This window comes from Ovis aries, chromosome 4 (assembly GCF_016772045.2).
Source record: "Ovis aries strain OAR_USU_Benz2616 breed Rambouillet chromosome 4, ARS-UI_Ramb_v3.0, whole genome shotgun sequence".
Lineage (NCBI taxonomy): Eukaryota > Metazoa > Chordata > Mammalia > Artiodactyla > Bovidae > Ovis > Ovis aries.
Genome location: NC_056057.1, coordinates 63,590,924 through 63,603,461, shown reverse-complemented (window position 1 = coordinate 63,603,461; position 12,538 = coordinate 63,590,924). Strand labels below are relative to the sequence as shown.

Here is a 12,538-nt window from a genome sequence, read left to right as displayed (position 1 = left end):
GACACTGAGCAAAATAGTATCTTACAACAGTTAGGGGAAAATTCAGAAATTTCAATTATCATGAATAAACCTAGCTATTTATCAGTTGCAGTTCACTGAGCACTTTTAAAGATTAAGCAAAAAGACCCAGAATTCCTTTTGAGGCAAAAAATGGTTCTTATTTTCCCATGAGGCCCAAGGTCACATGACTGGGATAAACCAAGGCTTCCAGGAAAGCCTGGGTTTCATGCCTCTGGTTTCCTTCTAGTTGGAAGCTCAAGCAGAAAAAAATGCCAATAAGCACATTTAACCAAAAGGATGTACTGGCATAAAGGAGAAAACTCCTGAGAAATAATTTAAAAATCAAGGACAAAGGTTTACTTTGAGGTGAATGAAAACAGAACACGGAATGTAAATACCACCAGCCCCAAAGAGTATAAAAATTAGACTTCTAAACAGAGAATTATACAATGTAAATTTTCACACTTTAAAAATATTTATGTATACACATACATTAAAGTGTGTTGCTTGCTCAGTTGTGTTTGACTCTTTGTGACCCCATGGAGCCCACCAGGCTCCACTGTCCATGGAATTCTCTAGGCAAGAATACTGGAGTTGGGTAACCATTCCCTTCTCTGGGGGATCTTCCCAACCCAGTGATTGAACCTGGGGTCTCTGGCACTGCAAGCAGATTCTTTACTGTCTGAGCCACCAGGGAAGAAGCCAAATATTAAAAATATTTATGTATATACATATATTAAAGCAGGCAATACTTAATACAACTACCCAATACATGTGTTTTTAAAGCAATAAATTCTAGCTTCCTTTTAAAATCATATCTTCACCTAACATGGACAAAAATATTTCAGAAATCAAAGAGTAAGTTACATTAGCAATTTTAATAAAGTAACTTTCTCTTGACTGAAAAAAAATGCATTTCAGTTTTTAAAGAACAAGTAGCAGGATAAAATATACACCTGAAATAATATGCTAGGTTCACTAAATGCTTCTGAGCAATCAGTGAAACTGTAAAGCTTTAGTAAATCTAACAACAAAAAAAATGTAGAAGCTGCATCTCTTCCCTAGAGAAAAAAAAAAAAAAGATCCATATATACACAGTACACCCCCAGGCCCATCATATGAAGCAAGAGATTTTAACAAGTTCATTAATCAATAAGTCATTAAAGTTTTAAGGTTATAGCTATGGATTTTCAAGGCTATGTATTCTCTCCAAATTTCAAACTGCTCTTGGGTAGCATGTTTTGCTTATCTGTTAAACGATTAAGAAAACTATGACACTGATTTTTAATATTTTGCTCTCCTTTTTTTAATGACAATCCCAACCAACCAATCAAAAACAATTCAAAATTTAGTAGTTTCCAAAAAAAAAAAATAGTTATGCAAAGACAAAATGGAGGCTGACAGGTTGACCATAAGGATTTAACAAACAGAGCAATTCCCTAAGTGAGCATAAGCCACCAAAGTAGAACTCTTGCTAAAAACATTATTACGTCTTGGAACATATAATTAGGTGTTGGGACTACTAAATATGTTCCCATTACAGTATCTTTGACAGTTGCCTTAGATTGTAGATCTGAAACCTACAATTTGACAGATGTATCAAACAAGTCAAGATAACTGTTGTTTAGTTGCTAAGTCATGTCTAACTCTTTGTGACCTCATGGACTGTAGCCCACAAGATGACTCTGTCTGTGGGATTTCCCAGCCAAGAATACGGGAATGGACTGCCATTTCCTTGTCCAGGGGATCTTCCTAACCCAGGAATCGAAGCTGAGACTCCTGCTTGGCAGGCAGATTCTTTACTACTGAGCCACCCAGGAAGCCCCAAGAAGCCAAGATACCTTAACTTTAATCTCCAACTTCCCTCAGTGAATTCACAAGAGATGTCAGGCCATTCACCTCTCTCGCTTTAGTTTCCTCACATATAAAACTCCAGGAGTTAATTTTTAAGTTTTAGATTTTCATGAAACTTTCAAGGAGATCAAAGATGAGAGGAGTGAGAAATCAGGTCTTTGGTTAGGGGCATTAAAATGGAGGAAGTCTTGCTCAGGCTTCAGGAGACCAGGCCTCTGACCTGCTTCTGACCTCCCTGGACACTGCCCAGATTCCATACCTGCCTGCAAGCACAGTAAGTCAGAAAGCACTTTAGATAAGAAAGGGAGTAACTCTTGGAGCTCTTGAGCCCCTGGAGGTCTGGCCAACCCATCACTGTCTAACGAAATCCTATGACTCACAAGGTAAAACAAACAGCATCAGTTCAGTTCAGTCGCTCAGTCATGTCCGACTCTTTGCGACCCCATGAATCACAGCACGCTAGGCCTCCCTGTCCATCACCAACTCCCGGAGTTCACTCAGACTCACACCCATTGAGTCAGTGATGCGATCCAGTCATCTCATCCTCTGTCGTCCCCTTTCCTCCTGCCCCCAATCCCTCCCAGCATCAGAGTCTTTTCCAATGAGTAAACTCTTCCCATGAGGTGGCCAAAGTACTGGAGTTTCAGCTTTAGCATCAGTCCTTCCAAAGAAATCCCAAGGCTGATCTCCTTCAGAATGGACTGGTTGGATCTCCTTGCAGTCCAAGGGACTCTCAAGAGTCTTCTCCAACACCACAGTTCAAAAGCATCAATTCTTCGGCGCTCAGCCTTCTTCACAGTCCAACTCTCACATCCATACATGACTACTAGAAAAACCATAGCCTTGACTAGACGGACCTTAGTCAGCAAAGTAATGTCTCTGCTTTTGAATATGCTATCTAGGTTGGTCATAACTTTTCTTCCAAGGAGTAAGCGTCTTTTAATTTCATGGCTGCAATCACCATCTGCAGTGATTTTGGAGGCCCAAAAATAAAGTCTGACACTGTTTCCACTGTTTCCCCATCTATTTCCCATGAAGAGATGGGACCGGATGCCACGATCTTCATTTTCTGAATGTTGAGCTTTAAGCCAACTTTTTCACTCTCCTCTTTCACTTTCATCAAGGGGCTTTTTAGTTCCTCTTCAATATCTGCCATAAGGGTGGTGTCATCTGCATATCTGAGGTTTTGCTATTTCTCCCGGCAATCTTGATTCCAACTTGTGTTTCTTCCAACCCAGTGTTTCTCATGATGTACTCTGCATAGAAGTTAAATAAGCAGGGTGACAATATACAGCCTTGATGTACTCCTTTTCCTATTTGGAACCAGTCTGTTGTTCCATGTCCAGTTCTAACTGTTGCTTCCTGACCTGCATACAGATTTCTCAAGAAGCAGGTCAGGTGGTCTGGTATTCCCATCTCCTTCAGAATTTTCCACAGTTGATTGTGATCCACACAGTCAAAGGCTTTGGCGTATTCAATAAAGCAGAAATAGATGTTTTTCTGGAACTCTCTTGATTTTTCCATGATCCAGCAGATGTTGGCAATTTGATCTCTGGTTCCTCTGCCTTTTCTAAATCCAGCTTGAACATCTGGAAGTTCACAGTTCACGTATTGCTAAAGCCTGGCTTGGAGAATTTTGAGCATTCCTTTACTAGCATGTGAGATGAGTGCAATTGTGCAGTAGTTTGAGCATTCTTTGGCATTGCCTTTCTTTGGGATTGGAGTGAAAACTGACCTTTTCCAGTCCTGTGGCCACTGCTGAGTTTTCCAAATTTGCTGGTATACTGAGTGCAGCACTTTCACAGCATCATCTTTCAGGATTTGAAACAGCTCAACTGGAATTCCATCACCTCCACTAGCTTTGTTCATAGTGATGCTTTCTAAGGCCCACTTGACTTCACATTCCAGGATGTCTGGCTCTAGATGAGTGATCACACCATCGTGATTATCCAGGTTGTGAAGATCTTTTTTGTATAGATCTTCTGTGTATTCTTGCCACCTCTTCTTAATATCTTCTTCTTCTGTTAGGTCCATACCATTTCTGTCCTTTACTGAGCCCATCTTTGCATGAAATGTTCCCTTGGTATCTCTAATTTTCTTGAAGAGATCTGTAGTCCTTCCCATTCTGTTGTTTTCCTCTATTTCTTTGCATTGATCGCTGAAGAAGGCTTTCTTATCTCTTCTTGCTATTCTTTGGAACTCTGCATTCAGATGCTTATATTTTTCCTTTTCTCCTTTGCTTTTCGCTTCTCTTCTTTTCACAGCTATTTGTAAGGCCTCCCCAGACAGCCATTTTGCTTTTTTGCATTTCTTTTCCATGGGGATGGTCTTGATCCCTGTCTCCTGTACAATCTCATGAACCTCATTCCATAGTTCATCAGGCACTCTATCTATCAGATCTAGGCCCTTAAATCTATTTCTCACTTCCACTGTATAATCATAAGGGATTTGATTTAGGTCATACCTGAATGGTCTAGCAGTTTTCCCTACTTTCTTCCATTTGAGTCTGAATTTGGTAATAAGGAATTCATGATCTGAGCCACAGTCAACAAAGAGCATGGTAAAAGTTAAACCAGAGCTGCATTTTTCAATGAAATCAGTTTGCAGCCTGAGATTATAAGCAGGAGCTCCCAAAGCTGCTTTCTGAAGTCTCACTGGTGGAGTGGACACTGCCTGGGACCTTTTCCCAACTGGGACTCCAGATTGTTGTCATTTGGGACTTCCCAGCACTGTTCAAGTCTGGGTGTAGGTTGGCCAAATTTGGTGAGGTATACGCTGTTACTTCTTTCTATTGTTTCTATTTTTCTTTTAATGATTATAGATTTAAATTAAGTCAAATAATCTTCGATTAAAAAATTGAAAGTGTTTATTTGTGAGTAACGAGTGGTTTCTTTCATTAACAAATCCTTTGAATCAAATATGAAAGTAAAATTTTGGCAAAACGGTCTTATTTTAAAAAAACAACAACAAACTTTTAACATACTAGAAAACAGTGGCACTCTGCTAGTTATGTAAGTACTTTATGATTAGTATGAAAACATGGGGAAAAGAGTCTGAGCTGTGACATTTGCAGCACAACACAAAGCAGTGGTTACTGTTAGGAAGTAACAGGAAAACACAACGCAGAGCAGTAGCTTATTAGGCAAACTGGAGTTGGTGTGAAAATAAGCATAAATCCTCATTCTTCTCAATTAAAACAATATTCTCAAATTAAAAATCTGTCAAGATGGCAAGTTTTCATAAGTTACTGGCCAAGTGATTTATAAACTTCATTTTAAGATATAGTTGGTGCTACTGTAAACTAGAAGATAAACCCTTGGTCACTGCAATGAATCACTCAGAATTTCTGTGACTGATTTTGGTGACTATGCTATTAGGTTAACATTTGCTGCTATGATTAAAATTATAAAATGCCATCCAAGAATCAACTACATGTAGTGAAAGTACTGAAAAACACACTTGATAATTTGTTACTTTGGAAAGGAAGTCAAATATGAGGAAATATGTCAGGCAAACATGAAGATAAATGAGCTCTTCAATGCACTTACGAGGGGGGTGGGGGAGACAGTAATAATGCTAAGAAAATAAAAATTAGTATTAAAGCAAAAATAAAAGTTACAATAGTTGTAGATTTATGCACTCTAAAAATTAATTCTTCTGGTTTTTAAACTTGTTCCTGCTCAAGGACTGCTTTTTATAGGATTAACCATAATGTTTATAAGTAGTGTTTAAGAGCATGAACTCTGGAGCCATACTGCTTGGGTTCAAGTCTTGACCTTTCCACACTCTAGGGGTGACCTTGGGCAAGGTATTTAACGTCTGTGTGCCGCACATCCCCCATTTGGTAACACGGGTATGACCATCAGTGCCGTGGTAAGGACTGAGTTAGTAGTGAAATGAGTTTGAGATAAGTCAGTTAATCTAAAGTAGCTGGAACTGTGCCTGGTACACGGTGAACCGCACATATGCAGAAATGCTATCATCAATTTCCAAGAATTTAGTATCACCCATTTGCTGAAGACTCCCTATTTTAGGTTCCCATTCAGCCCTTTTATGTCCCTCACCTACTTGACATGTGTACTTGGACTTCTCGCAAAGGTCTCAAAGGTAACATATCCAAGATAGAATGAATGCTTGACCTTCTCCCTTAAATCTGTCCCCTCACCACATCCCTAGTCTTCACCATCTCCATGAATCTCCAGTTAATACAACAGACATATCAGATGATAAATGGCAGCCCACAGTCCATGTTGGGAAAACAATAGAAATTAAAAGAAACCTTGGCAAACTTTGTTGTCTGTGTCCACGTTTAAAAGAACGGAGGGGCAGTTATACTAGTTCCAGGGGACTACTGCCAAATAGGAATGTCAGCTCTGTGATAAGGGACATAGATACTCAGATGCTCAGTCATGCCCGACTCTTTTGGACCCCATGGACCATAGTCCACCAGGCTTCTCTGTCCAAGGAAGCCTGTGATGAGGGACAGACTGTTCCTAAAGGGAAGCAGAACATCAGATTTTAAAGCTACTGACGCTTCCTTCCACGTCATCCCACCCGATTCTGATTTGTCTGACCTGTGGCTTAGCTATCAGGATTTTTTTTAAGTTTCCAGGTGACACTAGTATACAGCCAAATTGAGAACTAGTCTAGTCCAGGCCTCCCATTTTAATATGTGTACAAACTGAGACTCAGAAAAGCTACATGCTTAGCTCAGGCACCAACAAGTTTGAAACAGGTACAGAATCAGCAAACAGTTCTTCCAAGGCTGTTTACAAACAGCATTTTTTGAAAAAGGACAGAACAGAAAATCAGGGTGTACTGTATATTACAGGGTGAGTATAGTACATGATCTTTTAACTTTAAATATTGTGTACATACTGATCCTTAGTCTCCATTTCCCTTTTCAAATTCATTCTCCTCCCTTCTCTGCCTTGTTCCCAGCCCCAGGAGGCTGACTCTACACAATGATTCAGCTGGGCTTCCTGCCAAAGGTCAGCCAGTGAGAGGCACCAGTGGGAGATCAGAGGGTGGGCAGGAGTGTCTGGGATCCCTCCTCTTGGATGATCTTGCCCCCACTGCACAGCTTTCCCTGTGAGCTCCGGAGGGAGCCTCCTTTCCATTTCAGGTCCAGAAGTGGTAGCATCTTCCCACTGGTGACAATCCCTGGGTGCTTGAGTGTCCTTTGTGGGTTCCTTAAACCTGCTCATACTTCTGAAAACAGGCCACTTATTAAATCTGTTTCCTGCCAGGACATTGACATACACAAATAGTTTGACAGACAGACACATAAATGTACAGGGTTGGATTTTCACAACTGTGAACAGGTTTAATGGAACTTATGTTGCTTACTGAAGGTTATATCAAAAAAGTTGGAGAAATACTCCTGGTTTTTTTCTACTACACCACTGCCTCCCCTGGCTGATAAAGGGAGCTACTAGGTTGAAATTTCTAAAAATAAACATTTCAAAAACCTTCTTTATGACTGTTACCATTACCATTCTTTATGACTGTAAACAGTGCCTAAAAGAAAGACATGGTTAATAAAACGGATTTTTTTTAACAGAGCTTATACTGCTGAACAGTGGAAAGGGCCACTTTGACAAGAAGTGAGTTTCCCACCACTGCTTTGCACATGTGGACGAGATGACAGACTAGGAACGCCAAGTCATTCTCTCTTTAAAATGTGTGCTTCTATCAGGAGAACCAAATGGTTAAAATTTCTTCCAAAACATAAATGAAGCAATTTTTGTCATAGCAAAATACTGTACTAAAAAACCACACCATGTCAGCTCAACTATCACTGATTTGTGGAGGGGAAAGAAGAGTGAAATGAGGCAGCTTTCAAAAATGTCCAAACCCTGCTCCTTTTCATAGGATCTGAAAGTACAGATCCACAGAAAGAACTAAACATCCCAGGTCCAACTATTCTCCAGAACCATCTTTCAACCATCTCTCAGAAACATAAGCTGCCCTATGGCCTCATGTAAACAGCTATCAAGGACAGAAAGTCTCTAGACCTTGGTCTGATCATCCAACCTCCATCCATCTGATGGCCGCACTGCCCAAATACATCCAAAACTGTGGGACCTTCACTGTACCTCCTCCCAATACCCGAACTGCCACACTGCCACAGTAATATAAAATTGTACTTAGGTCTGAGCATTACTAGATCTAAATACCCATCCAATATAAGATTCAAAGGAAACGCAATTAGGAGCAAAGAAAATATGCACAAAAATGGCAACAGATATTCTATGGTTTGTTTCCATAACCTCCCTGAAGGAGTGATACCATTCCATATTTTGCTACAAAGTGGTTAATGTTTACAGCAAGTAGTCCAGAAAAAAAAAAGCAATTTCATCCTGTTGTGCATGCGTGCTAAGTCGCTTCAGTCCTGCCCGACTCTTTGGGACCCTATGAACTGTGGCCCACCAGGTTCCTTTGTCCATGGGATTCTCCAGGCAAGAATACTAGAGTGGGTTGCCATTTCCTCCTCCAGGAGATCTTCCAGATCCAGAGATTGAATCCCACGTCTCCAGCGGCTCCTGCATTGCAGGCAGATTCTTCACCACTGAGCCACCAGGGAAGTCCCCTTTATCCTGTCACCAGATATCAAATCAGTATTATGCATGTGCTTTTATAATAGCAACTAAAACTTATTAAATGCTTAGATACAAACTGTCTAGCCATGCTGTACCCCAGCTCCTTTGGGTTCTGCTCCTCAAGACATGCCCTGGAGTAAGCAGGGCAGGTGATAATCCCGTATCATAGAGAAGGCAACACTCACAAAGGAAATAACTTCAAACTTAAACCAAACTTAAACACCTTGAACTGGATCAGGAGCCTCTGTCTCATCCACTGTACCATGCTGCCTCCCCAAGGTGAATTTATCTAACCTGCACACTGACAAGATTTTTCATGCTCACTACTGAAAAAAGAGAAATATACTGAAAATGCTGAATTTTTTAAGCTTGAATCTATCACAGAAAAAAAAAAAGTACCCCAATAGTAATATCAACCTACCTGCACCCATTAAAATGTGTGTGTGATGACTGTGGCTTTTTATAATTGACTGGCTTCTAGTAATGCCTGTGATCTCAGGGGAGGCTGATATGCTATATTTCATTCCCTGATCTATACTGAACTCCAAATTCTTTGATATCACTAAGGGAATTAGAAAGGACAAAGAGTTAAATAATTCAGTAGCCGAAGTCCATTAATGACATTATATAGGAAAGGCAGAGTTACATCTTTTTACTAGCTGACTTAGAAAAATCAGGCCTATCATTCAAACTGCTATAACTTGCCTTATCAGAATGTCAATTAGGAAACAAAGGAAATCTTAAGTCGTTCCACAACACGTGAATGTTTCAACTTTATTTTCTTCAGCATATCATTACACATTATCCGTTTGGTCAACGCAGTGGATGGAGAGGAGAGCCCTCCATACCAATCATTGCTAGGTCAGCAGGGTCCCAGCTTGGGCGCCCCAAACACAAAGCGACCTGAAAAGTACTTGCGGAGGGGGATCACAAAGTGCCATCGGCGGTGTTTGCAGTCAAGACGAAAAAGGCACGCTAAAATTTAATGATAAGTTTAGCAACTTTCTAGAACAGCGGACGAGCTTTTGCTTTGAGCTCAGCAGAATCGCTTCCAACCCAAAGCAAACCATCCTCCCGGACAGGGGCCGAGATAACGGGAAGGCGGCCGGTCCGCGCCAATCAACAGCGCCTGAGTCTGGTTAGCGCAGACCTGCCAGTTCGCAGCCAGGCCGGGCAGCTGTTGATCTCGGGGCCATTTTTTTTTTTTTTTTTAAAGCAGAGACAGAGAGCAAGTAGGAAGGGAGCGAGGAAGGCTGAGCCTGAGGGAGGGGGAGTGAAAGAAGAGGTAAGGACGTCCCAGGAAAAGTCGAAGAGGGTTGCAAACTGGCGGGGACCGATCGGCGGAGCTCGGCGGCGCGGAAGCTGGAGGAGAGCGGAGAGAAAGGGTAGAGGGGGCCCGCGCCTCAAAGTTGCGCGTCCCGGCGGCGCCCGCGCGCTGGGCTGCTCACCTAGCAGGAGCGTGGTCCAGGTTCGGCCGCGCCCCGAGCGCCGCAGGCCCAGCGCCCCGCGCAGCCCGGCCGCCAAGCGCCCCCCGAGGCCGCCCCCGGCGGGTGGCGCGGCGGACTCGGCTCTGGGCCCCTTCCTGCCCGCGGCGCCCTTGCGCCGAGGGGACGGGGGCGCGCGCTCGGGCCCGGGCTCCCCGGCGCCGACATCTGGCGACCCCCTCAGCGGTGACTGCGAGGCGCGGGGCGGCTGGGGCGGCTTAGGGGCCGCCTCCCGGTGCTTGTTCCGCGCCTGCAGGACCATCTTGGCATAGTCGCGCCCGCTCGCTGCGCGCGCCCGGACGGCGGCCGGGAAACGCCGGGCTGGCGGGGCGGCCCCGGCGCCGCTCACTCTCCGGCAGGCGGGCGGGCGGAGGGCGGGCCGGTCCCTCCCCGCGAGAGGGGAGGCGGGGAGAGCTGCAAGGCCGGGCGGCGGCTGCCTGCTGGCGGTGCAGCCGGGAGGCGGCGCCGGACTCGAGCGCCTGCAGCCGTTGCCGCCGCTCCGGTTGTCACGGCGACCGCGGAACGCCGGGGGGCGGGGGCGGGGACACTGTGAGCGGCCGCAGCCCCGCTCCCACCGCCCCTCCGCGCCGGACGCGCGCTCCCGGCCGGCCAACGCGCACGCGCGGACTTCCGGCGGGGGCGGGGGCGGGGGCGGGGGCGGGGGCGGGGGCGGGGGCGGGGGCCAACCTGGGGCCGCCCCGCGACCCGTGCCCTGCTTCGGACCCGCATGGGGCTCGGCCAGACGAGGGCACGAACCGCCTTCCGGGAGCAGCTGCCCCTCCCATTGGCAACGGCCGGGAAGAAGAAAGGGCCCTCTGGGGGAGTGGGCCGCTGGTGGAAGTTTCGGACCCGATTAAGGCTGAAAGTGGAGCCCAGGGAAGCCCCCGTGGCCCCAGCAGCTCGTAGCGGGAGCGGCCGGACGGGGTGGAGGCTGCGGGGGCGGGAAGGCGCTCGGGAATGACCACGCGGGGGCGCTGTGCGAGCGCTCTGGCGCCTCGGTGGCCCAGCCGCTGGAAGAAGAACCTAACAAAGTAGAGCCCCTGGATCACGTTACTCCACGACGTGTGGCCTCCCAGTTTAGATTGCTGCTGAAAGCAGCTCTCTCGCTAACGGATGCGACAATCAGGGCAGCCTGATTTAAAAATGGCATCAGAGTACCTCCAGGGGAGCTGATAAGGATCGAGACCCAAGTGTGTGCCTGACATTAAAACTGAAGAACCGGGGTAGGAGGTGACAAAATTTAATGGACAGAGAAGAAAAAATGATCAACAAGTGTGTTCTGTTAGTTTCAAAGGATGTAACCTTGTGGCTTGAAAGAAAGCAGAAAAACTTTACTTGCTGTTAAAACACAAAACTAGTCGAAAACCCATTTTTCTTTCCCTTAGCAAGCGGAAGGCATGACTGATGGGCGCCTAGGAAGACTAGGAAAAGTAGGCAGATCCCAGTCACCCTTCTCCCGCCACCCCACCTTTGCATTCTTTGCACAAAACCCTACAGCCACGTGGATAAGTTCTTTCCTTGCAGTGTCCAGTGAACTTGTTCCAAAAAATTGTCCTTAATTTCCAGTTTTGTAACTGAAGCCACATCATTATCTCCGTTATAATTCCAGGTGCTTCACGTGGCTATGGATCCTCGCCCTTAAGTGTTTTTGTCCAGTGATTTCGTTATTTAAGGAAGTTAATATCAGCATTCATTCACTGTTATGCCTTTTTAAGGGCAATTATTTTGTAAAGGGGAAAAAATTGCCGTGCTAACTAGTAATCCCTCATATTCTGTATTTTGTGAATTTAAATTTTCACTTGTCTTTCATCGAAGCAGGGAACAACTATTTTTAGACTCTTAAAAAAATTATTGAAGTGCTATTACAGAAATCTTAGATTCTGAAATAATGTGTCAGATGATCCAGTGTGCTACCCTCTGGATTCAACTGGTACCGTTTTTGCCAGAGAAAACACTTGTTGGATGAATAAGTGAGTGTTTGGGGGAATGAATGCAGGGGATAACAACCAGATGAAGATGGATGATGCTGTGTTCTGCAGTGCGTCTGACAGTTACTCAGTTCCAGCCCTCCTCTCCCTTGGTCTCTTAATTTCTAGAGGGCAAAGAAACTTTACTTCTCAGCCTCATATTGTCCCACAGAGCCTGACTGTGAAAGTTTGTTAAGCTGAATTAAAAGAGGAGCACCTGTTGTTTAAGACACACGCAGTGGGTTTTGACCAGTGCTGAGTCCCTTTGCCAAGTGGAGAATCCCAGAGAAAGGCAGTCTGGTGTATTAGTCAAGACACAGGCTAATGATAGGCCCATATTTCAGCCTCTGGCCTGATATGTACCAGCCCTGTGACCTTGGCTGAGTTACCAGACCTCTTAGAGTCTCCATCTCCTCATCCCTAAAATAAAAGTAATAAAGATGTCTACCTTACAGATCTGTAAAAAAGAAATAAATACGACAGTGTATGTAAAGTGAAGTCGCTCAGTCGTGTCCGACTCTGTGACCCCATGGACTGTAGCCTACCGGGCTCCTCTATACATGGAATTTTCCAGGCAAGAATACTGGAATGGGTTGCCATTTCCTTCTCCAGGGGAACTTCCCAACCCAGG

General features: G+C 44.7%; 1 protein-coding gene across 3 annotated transcripts in view; it reads right to left on the bottom strand.

Moving 5' to 3' along the window:
* DPY19L1 (dpy-19 like C-mannosyltransferase 1) overlaps positions 1 to 10,263 on the bottom strand; it is a 95,594-nt gene extending 85,331 nt beyond the window's left edge. For all 3 annotated transcript variants that reach the window (XM_015095308.3, XM_042248611.1, XM_042248612.1), the window contains exon 1: positions 9,905 to 10,263. In XM_015095308.3, coding sequence (XP_014950794.2) covers positions 9,905 to 10,202 — 298 coding nt within the window. In that variant the 5' untranslated portion in view covers positions 10,203 to 10,263. The remainder of the gene's footprint in view (positions 1 to 9,904) is intronic.
* Positions 10,264 to 12,538: the final 2,275 nt, after the last annotated feature.